The following is a 15970-nucleotide window of genomic DNA, read 5'->3' on the forward strand; positions in this document are numbered from 1 at the left end:
GTATTTAGAAACACCCATGTTTTTGTGGTGGGAAAGATTACAACTTCTCTCATGGGTGACAGTTTAGGAAGTAATAATCCCAGATTTATAAAGTTTTAAAAGGAAATATCCTGCATAAAGTTAAAGTTAATTATTAGATTTATGTTGCAGTGTATTTTATTTGAAAGAGTAGCCTGTTGAGATCATTTATTTGCTTTAGCGTCAGAGTAAATCACTAATTAACTGGTTTGTAATGGTCCCATGCTATAAAATGCTGTCTGAAATAAATTTTGACTACTTGATATTTCTGACAAGATGTGTAATCAGATTGTCCCGTTTGTCCCTAGACAACCTTTTGAACTCAATTTCATGTTAATATAAATGAAGTAGGTGCAGACAACGTGTTGAACAATGATGTGCTTGCGGTGTACACCATTACATTACACCATTACACAGCAGGCCTTTCAACAATACCCTCTGATTATAGAGGTAGACTGTAATTTCAGAGACTCCACAAAGATAGCCGACCTACATTGGCGGGGTTGGGTTGGTAGTTCGGTGCAGAGAGCAGCAGGAGAGAGAGAGAGAGACGTGGCAAAGCAGAGGGGCGCTGCTGCTGTTGGATTATGTAAAGCACTCCCACAGCCCAGAAGTCACAGCGCTTCTATGGAAACCCAAAGTATTTCAGAGATTCACAGCCTTTGTTAACAGAAGGCTTTGCAATCCACTCAGTGGTCCTGCTCCCACAAGATACACCCTGCATGGCAGGTTGCTATGGACAACAACCTCCAAATCCCATTGCAGAATGTCTATTTGTCTGCATGAAGAGGAGGGTGGGAGATTTGAGGAGGGTGAAAGGAAAAAAAAGAGGAATAGATTTAGGAAACACGGGGTGCTGGTTGTGATTCAAATTGGCATTGACTGATGGGATTTGGCTCAGCTCTTTACTCCCAGTTTTTAATGGCCACACAGACAGAACACTTAACCCTCATTCTCCTCTCATTTAGTTCAGGAACTAGTCTCTGACTGCAGTCTCACAGTCTCTCTGTGACCCCCTCTCTCTTAATCCTCCTCACCCATCTGACCTTTTCCCCTGCCACCAATGTCCACCTTTTCGCAGCTCGATGTGTGAAACTTGCTGCTGGTTGGGTCTCAGCCAGGACCACCTAAAGCCGTAACAACAGATTGGTAGCCGGCACTTAGACTGAAGCGCTCAGATCCGGGTGCCCGCTGCAAGCGCATGCCAAAGAGGCAGCCGTGAGGAGTTTGGAGAAGGGATGAGGGGAAAAGTAGATAAAGGAGTTGGAGAGCAGATGGGAAAATGAAATGGGATGCACATGCAAAGAAATGAACTACCGGTACTTTGAAATGATGAACGCACTAACTCTCTATGCGGCTTCCCTAATTGGCTTTATACATAAGTATTCCTTTGAAACAGCAAACCATCCAGTATGGACGTTGCTTCTCTGTTCGGCCTCTGCCAACTGTCATGTGTAGTACAAAGGTCTCTGTGCTGCAGTGTTCACTATACAACAAACTGTGTCCTTGTTGTCCAGGCTTTGAAACAGGACTGCAGAAAATAAAGATGAGGTCAATCTGAACTCTGGAACTGGTCAGTTGCAAAAAGAAAAAAGAGCAATAGTTCCATGTTTGTGATACTGTACAGGCAATAACAAGGCTGTGATGACATCACAATAAATAACAAAAAGCAAACAGTATTATGCTTGTCCTTCTGTGTCTCATCCATCCATCCAGGAAAAAGAACGTCAGTGTGTAGACTCTCGGTTAACATCTAACTGTTAAATGCAAGCATGTCTTTCACACACACATGAGCTCTATTGTGTCTATTGTGTGTTGGCAAATGGTGAAAGATGTCTCCAACACTCCTGTCTAATCTGCTGCTGAAATAATGGCACTCCAATTAAAGCATCTACTGGAGTGCTCCGCGCTTTAAGACAATGTACTCCAGTGTGTAAGCTCACTTACCCACCAAAACAGGACTGAGTGGATGGAAAAAAGTAAATGTCTAAATATATATATAGGTAGAACTTAACATGGAGTAAGAAAAATCTATCAGGGAATCTTTCAGTAGTCTTAGAAATATGCTTGACGTAATGTGTCCGTTTATTTTTGTCGAAAATGGAAACTCTTATGTCAGGTTGTCGAATCCGTTCAGGAAACGTCGCAGCTATTTCAGGTGCCTGCTCCTGTCTCATATCTCTAGTTGTAGCTTTTTTGCCTACAGCTCCTATTTTTGAAGAGATTCATAACGACTCATAATCCTGACAATGATTGCCCTCTGGTGGTAGGATCAGGACATTACAGAAGACAGCTTCCCTGTAGCCAGTCGAGGTGAAAAGACACTCAGATATTTTATTGATAAGCTGAATCAAGGTAGTGACAAGGTCTAGACCTGGCTAGATTGAGGTTTTTCACTGACTTTTATATCAAATCAAATTACCTTCATTATATTAAGACTCTTTTTTTTTCCTTTTCTGGTTATATGTACTGTTGAGATTTTCTTCTGTTTATCAATAATACAAACTCTGTGTTTGGGGTGTAATGATACTTGCAGATCAATGATCTGTTAACCATAAGCATTTATTGTGAGGTCATACAGTCTCAATCTATATATGGGAAGGCCAACTCTGACTCAGAGCTGTGATGTGACTTGTGTTATAATCATTTCAAAACCAATTGATCATGTCAAAATGCGACTGAACTGCTCCCGCCCAAACTTGTAAGATATCATATATCACAGCCGTTCCACAAAAGGCGGCGCTCTACACTCTGATTAAGCGGCTGTGTCAGCAAAGTGACAGAGGGTTTAGAAACACGGTCGCACGAAACACAAATCTTTAGACACATAAATGTCAACACGGAAAATGAAACTCGCCCAGTGCAGTGTTTATTCCACCCTCGCAACTGAGACCTGCTCCCACAGTCCGAAACCGGAAACTCTACATCAAGCGTTGAGTCACTTTATTTGATCAACCAAATGAAAAGTCAGGAGCTCTGAAGAATATAATTCAGTTTTATTTTAAAGCTTAATCATTGCCAAGAGCGAAAAGATGGTGGGAGCAGGGGGAGGGAGGGAAGGCCTTATCGGGTGTTATTAGATCATTAAAAAAAAAAAAACACACGTTACAGTACTTGATATTTAATGCCAACTAAATCATCCCCAATGGATTTCACTACAGACTCCAAGGACACGAATAAAAGCAGGACCACTTTTCCATAAATGCACATGATTTATTCGACATCACCACAACCCCATCTCATCGGAATTCTTCATTTGCTCAAACTAACATTCTCTTTATAATGATTTCAACAATTGACATAACAAAAGAAAAAGACGAGACGGTAAAGGCTTCGCGAGGCCAGGATACACCGGTGTGTGTCGACGTCTACGGAGACGGACACACACTCGCCACGTCTGAAGAATTCTGAGACACAACGCAGCCTGAAATTAATATTGACAGAACCAAACACTAAACAGGTCCTCGTCTTACCCTGAGCTCTCCTGATCGCCTTGTGTGGCATCAGCGTGAATCACATTACGTACCAGGACGTGTCTCGCCACACGCACGTGCACAGTACAACGCTTCGAGCTGGAGGTCGAAGGCCACCATGTTAGTGGGACTTCTCTGAACCTGGCTCTAATAGCATGAATGTGCATGTATGTGTGTGTATGTACACACAGTAGGTATTCCGGGTACCAAGGAGGGGGCTTGTTAAAGGGGTTCTTCTGTGGAAAGTCTTCCAAGGGTCCAATCGACCCCCCACCCACCCCACCCTGCGCTCTCTCCACCTTTCTAGCTCCACACCAAGGCTTTCGAGTGTGGCGAGTTCAGCTGCACGTGTTCAAAGCTCTCACGGTTTCCCTGAAATCACAAAACAAACACTCATCTTGCAACAGAATGTTACCACTGTGAGATTTTCTACTCCAAAAGTAAAACCGTCACAACTCTCACCTTGGATGCTATGGCTTTGAGCTTGCCAAGTAGAGAAGGTTTTGTGTACACAACTTCATCTTCCATGTCGCCCTCATTCTCTCCCTCCATCACAGCACAGCTGTCGGCTCCTGGCATCTCACACTCCCTATTGGCAGACACCACCAGGCGAGAGTACTTGTACTCCAACCTAGCAAGCAGACAAGTGTGCGAATCAATACCGCAGGACCAAAAGAAAAGGACTGTAGTAGTGCATGTGACTATTGACAAAAACTATGATGTGACAACAACAACAAAAAAGGACAGGAGATACGGGATCAAACTACAGAAAGGAGAAACACTCACAGTACGCATGAACGGAGGGAGGAAGACGGAAATAATGGACAAATCGGGAGGAAGAAAAGGAAGAAAAGTGGAATAAGAAGGAACACAAGGTCAAAAGAGGAAAGAAGGATGAAGTAAAGGGGAAAGACCAAAGGAGAAAAATCAGCGACTGGTACCTTTTGTTCTTCTTCCAGAAGTAGCAGGTTAGAGAGACGAGCAGTACAGCAGTGAAAGATCCCAGCCCGGCACCGATCCGGACCCAGAACTCCATCCCCTCACACGGCAGCGTTCTCTTCTCAGGCAAGGCCGCGCCTCCGACACAGAGCTTGGGCTCAGTCCACACGTACAGCAGATCCTGCCGACGACAGAGTTCGTTTGTGTTAGCTTGACTTTAGCCGCTCAAGTGCTGCTGCACTCACCTGATGCCCTCCCTTGCAGGCTCCTTCTATCTGATGATAGTCCCTCTCCGTGCACGTGGGACACGCTCCTGAGCTCTCCCATAAGAAATGAAATGTGCAGCCGTCACACGTTCCTTCAGGACACTGACTGCAACAGACAAGAGCACGCTGTCGTTTCCACGCCATCAGTCAGAGGGGGTATTAGCCAAGCAATCAGAAAAGGTTAGCCGTACCTGGGGACCGAGAGATCTCCTTTCGTGCTCCTCGCCGGATCACAGCGAAGCGTGACCACCGCACTCCGACCGGACTCACAAGACGAGGTCGGCTCCAAGGACCTGACAAAAGACACAGAAGACGACACAGAGCTTTAGGGCGCTGCCCTTTTGGATTTTGATTGAAACATTTTTTGGACCAATGGGAGGCACCTGTAGTAGAAGTTGACATCGGGGACTTTCCCGGCGGTCTGGGGGAAGTGCTCGGGCCTTGCCTTTATTCCACCGAGCGTGCTATCTACCGTCACGCCTGTTAAATACACGCAGAAAAGGGCTCGGCTTAATGTTCTGTCTTCAGTAACATGAAAAATGCAAACGGGACCTTTAATGCCAGAGTATGCATATTCACTAGAAACAAACATCAACCCGGGAGGCCGCTGCCGTTATCCATCATGCATTCACCCACCCAGGAACGTGTCAGCCAGGTTAATGGACTGCGAGGACAGGGCTGTGTGGAAGCCTCGTCCTCCTGCTGGGATGATTGTAGACTGACAGATGAAGGCCTTGACAGCATTGGCTCCTTCACCGCTCTCCTTCTGGGAGTCGCTGGTGGATAGGTCCGTTACATTATCCGTGCAGACGGCCAGCTGACCCTGAAACAAAGGAGAGGCGCCATCAGCGAAGGGCTTTGTGTCCGTACGTAAAAAGGTTCGAGAACGTGCGCGCCCGTACCCGCCCTCCGCACAGGCTGACGTTGACCTGGTGGAAGTATTTGGTTCCTTTTGAAGTAAAGCTTGGCCCCTTCATCAGCGATCCCACAAAGCCAAGGAGGCTGAAGTCAAAAGTCAGCGTGGCATTCCCCTCCGTGTGGCTGAAGTGACAGTCACTGTAGCATAACCTGTGATCCTGTAGAGAAAACAACAAACGCAGGGATGTGGTGGCTTGAGGATTCACACGAACAAAGGAAGGGAAGCGCTTGAACAGTTACGGCGCACCTCGTCGCTCTTGCTGGCCGGCCCACACGGCTTGCAAGCCTCCGCACCCTGCGTGACGTGAGAGGCGAGGTACGTGTCGCGTGGACACTCGGTGCACTTGCTGGTGCGCGCGTCTATGTAATGTCCAGCTGGGCAGGGCACGCAGGCCGAGCCGGAGGGTCGGGCGCCGAGGGCGCAGGGACGGCACCCAGAGGACAAGCCATCGACGGCATTACTCACTGAGATGGAGTAGATTCGTGCCACGTCGTTGAGCCTCCTGCGCACCTGAGAAGCAGAACAACTCCGCTCAGAAGTGATACAAAACTAAAGACTGATTCAGCTGGTGAGTTCTAAACCAGTCAGCTCTTGTTCTTGGACATAAAGTGTGGTGATGATGAGGATCCGGAACGTTCCATTTGGAAGAAGCTGAGCCATACTTACATCTGAAGGCTGGTTAGTCCTCTGGAAAGCCCAGGTATAGGAAACGGAGGCGTTCTTTGTCATGATGTGCGTGTAGGATTGCCTTGGTTTGGTTTTCTCCCATGACTCCACCACTGTGGTGCTCTTCCTGTTAACATCCTAAAAGAAACAAGCCGACCTTATTCATCTCACCCGCACAACAAAGAACGCATAAGCATTCGTCAGGGCTTTCTCCTCACCATCATGAAATAAAGCTCACAGTCAGCCGAGCACAAAGCTTCAAATTCAAATGTGATGCGGCCAAACTCCGTCCCGGATTGGCTTGACAAAGACGTGGGGAGCCTGATGGCGAAAACAAACGGGACAGAGTGGAAGAAGTCGTGAGACAGAGGAACACCCCTTAGCTGTCCTTACTTGAAGCCAGGAACATGGATGTTCAGGATGAGGTAGTCGTTGTCCGAGCTTCCTGCTCCACTCTGGATATATCCACCTGCTACCTCCCAGCCTAAAAGGCAGCACAACTCTGGATTACCAACTTCACTAACACAAGGAGGATGTTTGACGTTGTTAGGGTCACCCGATCACATGCGATCAATTCCATCTAGTCAAGAAATAAATGCGAACACCCACCATTCATGCCATCACATTTTGTGTTGCCCACATTGAAACACGAAGTCTTCATGGTTGAAGGAAGAATATTCCACCATTTATATTCATAACCCAAAATGGGTTCCGTGCCTGCTGGACACTGCTTGCATGCTGTGGAAAGAGCAGCGGGAGAAAATGTTTAAAAGGTCGACAGAGCGGGATGCAATGTAAATGAAGAGTTTCTCAGTACGTGTCAACCCGGTAGAAAAGCTTCCGGGGGGGCACGGGGAGCAGGTGGGTGTGTCGTGGTTGTAGAAGCCCGGGTTACAGGGAGGGCACGGCTGCCGCTCTTCACTTGGAGGCAACAGCTCAGCTCCAGCCACTCCCTCCAAGCAGATCTTGGGTTCGATCCACTTATGCATGACTTGTGTCTGAAATTAAAAGAACCAGATGGTGAATGAATAGAACAGAAATGCATAGGATGGGTCTTCTCCAAGTGCCCTCTTGATTCTCACCATGCCTTCATGGTCACAAGCTGTATGGACCTGGAAATAGTCCTTTTTGGAGCATAGCGGTCTGTCCTTACACAGACCTGATCCCTCAGCTAGGAAACGAACAAAAAATATGTTAAAGTTAAATAAAAGTAAATGAAACCCAAAGATCATGGAAAGGAGCAGCTGCAAAATACTTTTCTTTTTCAACAATGTTTTATTATTTTTTTTTGCTGCCACTCAACAAAACTTTATGGAACTTTATCAAAACTAAGAATTGAAAACTGGGACAATTATTTCTGAAAAAGCGGTCCATTCATTTTAATAGGACAGTATGAAAGGTATAAAGATTTGAGAGATGAGTATTTTCTCATTTGAATTAAGTCTCTATGTTGAAAATGACCTTTCAAAGCACCGCACACAAAAGACATGGAGCTAAATTATTAAAAGTGAAGAATCCAAATGAAATATAGAACCATTCCATTGAAAGTGTGACCACTGAGATATGGGTGTTATCTTTATGGCTGTTTTAGCAGGAAACAACTACAGGGTTATGAAATATGCATAAAGATGTGTGCTGCATTAAATATGCAATAACTTCTGAACACTCAAGCCGTCCCACTGTCAGGTCTCTGACTTTACTAAACAGAACATGCATTCACATTGCCAGGAAGAAAATAATTTAATTTCTCTAAAACTTCATTATCATTTAGATATGTTTCCGTTATGATTAACCTATATCTTTTACTACCTTGGTATTGATCAGCTGGCCTCAACTCCTAAACGGGATCTAATACATTGATAGCATTTCATGTTAAAACATATGTCCCCTGTTGAGAAATAACCTAAAACCTACCAAGGAGCAGATTTACCCTCAGAAATAACCCATCGATTAAAGCTGCAAGTATTATAGTCGCGTTAAGAAAAATACAACAGCACCCTCTCGACTTTATATTCCCAAATCAGCGATCGCACAAACCCACAACACTGAAATGACAGATATCTACTAACTGGCTGGAAATAAGATCATGTCTCTTTCTTTATGTGTCAGACAGTGTTCCTGTACCTGCATACTGAGAGGTGGTGTTGCAGGGGGTGCAGGAGCTGGCACCATGGCCAGAGTAGGTGTCCCGTGGACAGATGGTGCACGTGGACGAGCCTGGGGTGGGGCTGAAAGCCCCGGGTTTACATGGGAAACACTCGGATGTGTAGGCGACCCCTGTGGCAGAGAATTAAAAGCAAATTCAATATTTAATAGGTTTCACTAATTGCAGTGAGAAACAAAATGTTAAAGTTGTGACTGACCTTCTATCTGAATATTCTTTAGCAAAACAGGCTTCACCACTTTGGTGCCCATCAGGACGCCACCTGTCCTCCAGTACAGGATGTTAGTGCCAGATTTCAGGCTCACCTAAAATGCACATGATTTTATTTTGGTTAGCTGTTTCATGAACGGGGGGGGGGGGGGGGGTCGTCTGTAGCGGCCGTTCATCGAGCAGCCAGAAACTCACCGTGTGTGTGGCCCATTCACCGTGACTCGTAAGCTTGAGCCATTTTGTATCAGAAGACTGATCCATCTCTTGACATTGATCATTCTGGATCTAAAGACAGACAGAAATAATATATTATAATTATAATATATCATTATAATATATATCTATTAAATCTATTGACACTGCGTTTGGCTCAATTGTTAATGACTCTCTGTCCTATTCTTATGTCCCAAGTTCTTTATTTTAACAGGCAATCGCCTTGCGTGAGACAAGCTGGGTTCAATAAGAGCACGTCTTTGCCTGATCTACCTGCAAAGTGCCGCGAGATAACTTTTTGTCATGACCCATTAGCATTAGCATTGTGTCTGTGTCTTTTAAGGGGATTATGGTTAAAGGCTTCAGACTTAACAAGGAAAGTCGCTGTGGTCAGCATCCACTCAGACAGATCAACAATCAGAAGGAACAAAAAGATTTGTTATTACTAATGAATTATTACCGTACTTACAAAAAACTCAAACAGCCGGTTGTTGTCTGGATACTGATAGTCAAAACTGACAGAGCCTTGCTTCTTCAGATGGACAGCATAGATGAGAGAGACTGTGCATTCATCTCGATTGGACTCCAAATAGTTCCCCTGAGACACCCAGGAAGAACTGCAAGAGCAAAGATGCTAAATGATATATCCCACTTTCAATGCTTTGCTTTCAGTGCGCCTCCCATCCTACCCACTAACCTGTTGCAGGTGAGTCCGTCATCTCCGTGGGGACGGTTCTCCAACAAGGTTGCCAGGCTACTGAATCCGGCAGGCATGGAATCCCACTGGTCAAAGCGGATGCCGCTGCCGAGGGAGTAGCTTCCCGCTGCACACTGCGTGCACTCCTGAGCGGACATCTCCAGAAACTCCCCAGCCTTGCACGAGAAGGCTGGAGGAAAAGGGACACAAATGAGAATATGAGATTTCCCAAGCTCCTCTCTGCTCTGCTTCAACATAGACTGGTATGTATATGGTATATGATGCAAATCAGGATTGCATCATGTAAAACGTAACCCCAGTGATGATCAGGTCAAACAACCAATGCAAAACACCAGTGTGTGGCTATCTGAAGGTAAATGTTCGTGTACACCACAGTATGCACTTTATTGAATGCCCTAATGAAATTATGCAGCACCATCATATCCTTTATCATTTCATTTGTCAAGTTGCTATGAATATAGTGTTATTTTTGTGATTGTTTTTTTTTTTTAGCCAAATCAGGAAGGAGGAAGCAGAAAAACTTCAAAGTAACAAAATAGTTTTATCTCTGCTGAGGTGCAACATGAGGCTGCACACAGACAACAGGCATTCACCAGCAAGCAGATCAATTAGAGCAATGACAAGAGTTAGGGTTATTTATTATGCTGCCTAGGACTAAACAAAACTCCGAAGATGATGCATGCAGCAAATACACAATCATGCACACACTTACTGCACTCTGTGCCGCGCACTGGTTCCGGTAGTCCAGCGCAGGAGCCAGCTCTGTGCGGGATGGCCACTCTCCACCGGGATCCCGTGCTGTCACACTCTGTGTATTCAAAGTAGTAGTCCGTCTGCCAGTTAGAAGCACACATAAAACATCAGCGAATGTGGGTCGGGTCAGGAAACATCACACATCAAAGGGGTCTCCACACAAGTCTGAGCCCCATCTCCATGGCGATGGGAACCGGGGCGGCGGCAGGTGTGAGCTGCCGATAAATAAAGCAGAAATGTGCTCCAGAATGAGGTCAGGAGAAAAAAAATATTACATTTTAACGTTGGAAACTTCATTAACAGATTTAAAAATCAGCTAAAAAATGCAGATGAACTCTGATTCACTTTAGCTTTTCATGGCTTGTGCAGATACCAAGAACCCTTTAGAACCCTTTGATGATGATCTCGATCACCGTGTGGACGGTGTAAATCCAATCACGAGGGGAATGAGCAGGATTATTAGCTGTCATATGGTCGTCATGACGTCATCAGCATCATCACCGGAGGCTTCGAGCGTCCTTCATCTCTTTGCCAGCGTGGAAACCGAGATTGGAACAATGACATGGAGGAATGTGGCTCCTTTATCACGGAACCGTGTCCGTGACTGAGGAGGTGTTGAGCTGAGCCAGACCAGCGGGAAGGAAAGGCCGGAGCGTGCAGGAAGCTGATAAGAGCCTGAGCAGCATCTCGGTGCTGAAGTTCAGCACGCAGAGACCCCCCCGGGGCAGAGACCCCCCCCCCGGGCCAGTAATCCATACATACGGACTCACCTCACGACACTGCTGCTGCTCTTCGGCGGCGTCAATCAGCTGGAGCGCGCAGAGGATCAGGGCGACGGAACAAGCCGAGGGCTGCATCGTCGATCATCGGCAGGGAAAACAATAATAATAATAATAATAATAATAATAATAATAATCTGGATCTGGATCTGGACCCGGGAGGAACTGGACGGAACCCCGGAGGCGGATTTAGGACGAAGCTCCACCTGCTCGTGGCCCGGCCGGTCCGCAGATTGTAACCGGTCCCACCTGCGGCGATCCTCGGACTGTGCGCTCCGGGTTCGTCTCATCACGGTCAAGGTGCGCGACGGTAAGGATGACTTCCTGCGCCGCTTTTCAAAGTAAAACTCCAGACGCGCCAACGAGGACGGGATCGGCCGCCACTGGTTTAGTCGTTTCCCCACTACTGGTGAAAGGATTATTATTCCGTTCATATGCACGCTGTCATTTATTTTGTGCGACATATTTTTTTTAAACTATTAATTTTATCTATTGATCTGAATCTGACTATGACTGTATCTGGCGCTTCTGCTGACTTGACCCGACTATGTGTGAATGTGCCTTCAGCGACCGGCTCTGACGCTCCTGTGACGTCACTCAGGGGAAAAAATATGTCTTGTGATTATCGTGACAAAACAACAACTAGAAAAACGCTCGGAAGGCGCAGACCTCCGCCGAGCAGCTCATCCCCCTCCTAATTGGATTAACATCTTTCAGGTGATCTGGATCAGCACCAAAAGGTTCTAAATTGTTCTTGGTATCCATGAAACGTATAAACGCGAATAAGACTTGATGTGTATTTGTAACAGATTTTTGAATCCGTAAATGGGGCTTTCACTGTAAAAGTTAAATTCTCTTCGAAGTTATTATTGCGATGTTTAGGATAATTGAACAGAGCGAATAGCTTTTCTAAAATCCGAGCGTTGTCGCCCACAGGCCCCCAGGGGGCGCCCCCGGCTCTGCATTGATATACCATGACATAATCCACAGGGCTGTCTGGATCATTTATCTGTTGAAGATGTTCAGATTGGATTTTACATTTCCGGTTGAATGATGTCCATAAAAATGATTGTCTTAACGGAAACTATGAAGTGATTTACAATAACATAGAATCAATAGGATGTACGGTGATACGAGACCATATAAGGCCATGTCATTATAAAATACAGTGCGTCTTGTAAATATCAGGTCCTACCTGTTGAGACCTGGTTAAATAACAAACAACATGGTGCTGATATTATTGATATAGTGTTATGAGAAGTAAATATTCACCAGTCAGACCAGTTAGTATGAATATTTAAGTAGTGCTGCCGAGTACTTTCTCATCAGACTTATCACTCGTCGGCTTTTGCCTGTAACTTGAGCTCTCATATTGAGCCACCTGTAACCCTCCAATAACCTTTACATGCTGGGCCACTGCTCTGAGATCAGATGAGTTCATTAATTAATGGTGGTGAAGTGTGGGGCAAGTGTATTAGTAACTGACCCTGAATCAGCTAGTAACCGGACTCCAAATGGCCCGACCCCTGCATCACAACAGACCAGGAACTACCTGGTAATTAGACACTGCGTCGTTCACACACACACACACACACACACAAAAGAAAAGAAAAAAACCTGAGACAGTCAGGAAGGCCAACAAGGGATGATGAGGGGCTGAAGAACTTGGGACCCTCGTCTTTTAAAGAGCGGTTGTTTGGAACCAACTTGTCTGGAATCTACTTTCTGAAGGCTGACGGATCGACTCTGACACAGCGATGGACGACGCGGCCCGTCTGTGGGCTTCAGTCTGGTAACAACTGAGGATCCTTTGCTGCAGCTCCCTCTGGACCAGTGGACAATTACCGGTTAAGGAAAAAAGCTAACATGGAGGACATGTATTGGTCAAACTTATTTGTATTCCATTTAAAGGAAATTACGTACAATTTAATTCTTCGGTGGTTACTGGTTGCAATGAATGGTTTTTGATGATACACTAGAAGCTACACCAGATTGGCTGCCAGATGTTACTCCACTCGCCAGGAAACTCTAGATCCATCTAATGTCAGTGTAATTACAATTTGCTGCACATCTCTTTTTACATCTGAATCCCCCAGCATGCACGGGTTTCCTTGCTCCTCTATGGGCCATTGCTTTGGCAATCCATCTGATGTTAATACCGATCCAGCGCCTGATCAGGAGCCAAACTCACAAAACTCAATGAAAATCAAAAATACCCATGAGCTCCTGGAAGCAGACCCCGTCACGTCCCAGCCAGAAGCCCCAGCAGGCAACCTGCAGGAGCAGCAGCAGGAGCACGATCAGCCTCAGAGGGCCATCAGCTGCATCTCCACCATCTCCACCAGAAAGGGAAAAATATATGATACCAATACAGACACGATCGGCTACCTGCAGGATCCAGGCGATGACCTTTGTTCTGAGTCACCTTCACCAAGCCCCTCCCACAGCTCAGAAGACGATGAACTGGAGATGAACTGTGTTCTGAAATATCCTCAGATCCCCAGACCATCTATAATTATCAAAGAGCCTAAGGTAAGATGGTTGGGTTGAGTATGTGGAGAGTAACTGAGTACAATTACCTCACAGTACTGCAAATACAGGAATACAGACTTGTCAAATCTCTACTTTTTACATTTCTATGTGTTGATAGTTTGTAAATACATTCTCACATTCATCACCACTACTTTTCTAACATATAATGTTAATTTCAAGCGAAACTTCCCTAGACCGCAATTATTAAATACAATTAGTAATGTAATGTAATGTAATAAAAGTAATGTAAATGTATTAATACATCATTATAAAACTGATCAGCAGGATTATTCTGCTCTAAGTACTTTTGTATTTTCTGCTTCGGAATGTTTACTGCTACTTTAACACTGATTTTCAACTGATACACTACAAAACATTCAGAAATAATTAACTGATGAGTAAAATTCTGTTTAGACTAATGTCGTCAGTGAATTATTATTTACATTGTAATACATTATATCACCACAAGGGGAGGCAAGATACAAATTTAGTCCTTCATACCCTGAGTATGGGCTGAGAAAAGGTGCCTGTGGTTTGTCTCCTTGTGTCACTTTGTTCTCGGACTGCAACAAAATAGTCACCAGTGAGAAGTAAAGGCCTGAAACTCAATGCATTCACACGCACACACACACACACTGTGGTTAGAGTGCTCAGTGACTGCAGATAGGATGTCAGTGAAATGTTTCCTGAGCTCCTGTTATCAATGTCAGGATCTTCTGATCTCCCAAACAAATTGTGTGACTATTTCTGCATGCATGTTCTTATTCATGCATATTTCCTGCTATTTAGTTCAGAATAAATTAGCCAAAAACAGACCTTCATGCCTTCCTGCATGAGATTATTTTATTCTAAGAGGAGGATGGTCCATTGTCAGCCATCACCTCAAGCTGGGATCAATAATGCTGATCAGCAGTGGTGGCTATTGAGGAATGAGAGGGGGAGGGAAGGTTTTCATTAAAATCCTGGTATTTGCACTGCTGATTACTTCACCCAAAGGGAGACATCCCAGCAGATGTTGAAACATCTGCAGGGTTTGATTGATTAAGGCCAAAGGACTTTTGTGACAGTCAGACACAAACTCGGTATAAGAATCTTAAATTCATTGACTGAGCGAACACAATAATGTTTGCAAAAAGCAAAAGGTTCTTTAACTGCTTTGTATGCACCTCCCAGTAAAACAGGAACGCCTGCCACGGCGCGCCGCATGTCTGCAGTTGGTTTATAAGGCTTGTGGCGTTAGGAAGCTTTGTAAAAGTGTTTTTAACCACTCTTTCAGAACCACTGGTCTAAAAGAGGAAAGAGATTTCACAATGTTTACTCGAGCAAGGCAAATATGAAATCGTGTGCAACATCCAGAGTCGTGTCCTTATTGAACTAAAGGCTGATTGGTCCGCTTGAGAGCAGGAATGATCTGAGCATGTCCACCTCCTTATCAGCCGCCCGCTCCCGAATCACAACGGGAAGCCTCCGTGATTCCTTCCCTCAGGGGGGGCAAGTCAATGCCCCTTCCGTCTGAGAGAGCGGGAGGGACTCAGTGTCGCTGGTCATTAATGACAAACAGAACTGTAAAACTCCTATTGATCTCCTGTGTGTGCGTGTGTGTGTGTGTGTTAAAGTAACACATTAATGAGAGTGGAAACTGCTGTCGTATGTGAGTAACTTGAAATACTTGATTGATACAATGATTACATAATTCAGAAAACAAAGTTCAATCATAAACAAACGGTAAAAAATCTTCAGTATCAATATCTGATATTTACAAACAGACACACACACACACACACAGTCAAAGACAGGGACAGAGCCCCACAGTGAAGTAAAAGATGACTGAACTCTGTCATTAAATTGTGTAATTGTTTTCTGGTGTTAGACTTTCACCTTTTTAGTGCGTCCATCGATGTTTGGCCGGTTGTATCCGTTGGATTAATGTGTTTGTTATTCAGTGGTGACCTTCCAGTCACAGTGACTGACACTTTCCCTTTGTGCCCCCCCCCCAGGAATCAGAATTCCAGGAAACAGCATCCAACGGGTCAGATGATAGGGAGACAGAGGATGGAGGGTTATCAGGTATGGAAAACAACACAACCTTCTTCCTCTCCTCTCTCGCTGTGTCCTGCCTTCGTCTTCCTCTTTGGGGCTGTTGGGCACTGATTTCAAAATGGAAAATGGGCTTAGATGTTTATGTGGAGAGGAACACTGTTTTCACACTACTTGTAAAAAAGAACTGATCATCTGGTTCACACAACTTTGCCGCCAAACTGTAAGTCACGAAGAGACGCTTGAAGCATATACTCTGATCAGGGGAAGTATGTCTGTCTGT

General features: G+C 45.1%; 1 protein-coding gene across 1 annotated transcript; it reads right to left on the minus strand.

The window, feature by feature from the left end:
- Positions 1 to 3794: 3794 nt before the first annotated feature.
- On the minus strand, positions 3795 to 11196 carry elapor2a (endosome-lysosome associated apoptosis and autophagy regulator family member 2a). The gene is made up of 22 exons (XM_068738969.1): positions 11110 to 11196; positions 10299 to 10419; positions 9566 to 9755; positions 9338 to 9485; positions 8851 to 8940; positions 8645 to 8750; positions 8406 to 8558; positions 7364 to 7452; positions 7099 to 7279; positions 6891 to 7019; positions 6675 to 6765; positions 6500 to 6602; positions 6282 to 6419; positions 5862 to 6125; positions 5599 to 5772; positions 5333 to 5519; positions 5080 to 5176; positions 4888 to 4989; positions 4676 to 4802; positions 4433 to 4611; positions 3954 to 4122; positions 3795 to 3863 (listed from the first exon to the last, which is right to left on the minus strand). The coding sequence occupies exons 1-22, from the start codon at positions 11194 to 11196 to the stop codon at positions 3795 to 3797; spliced, it is 2994 nt and encodes a 997-aa protein (XP_068595070.1).
- Positions 11197 to 15970: the final 4774 nt, after the last annotated feature.

The sequence above is a fragment of the Brachionichthys hirsutus genome, chromosome 5 (assembly GCF_040956055.1).
Source record: "Brachionichthys hirsutus isolate HB-005 chromosome 5, CSIRO-AGI_Bhir_v1, whole genome shotgun sequence".
NCBI lineage: Eukaryota > Metazoa > Chordata > Actinopteri > Lophiiformes > Brachionichthyidae > Brachionichthys > Brachionichthys hirsutus.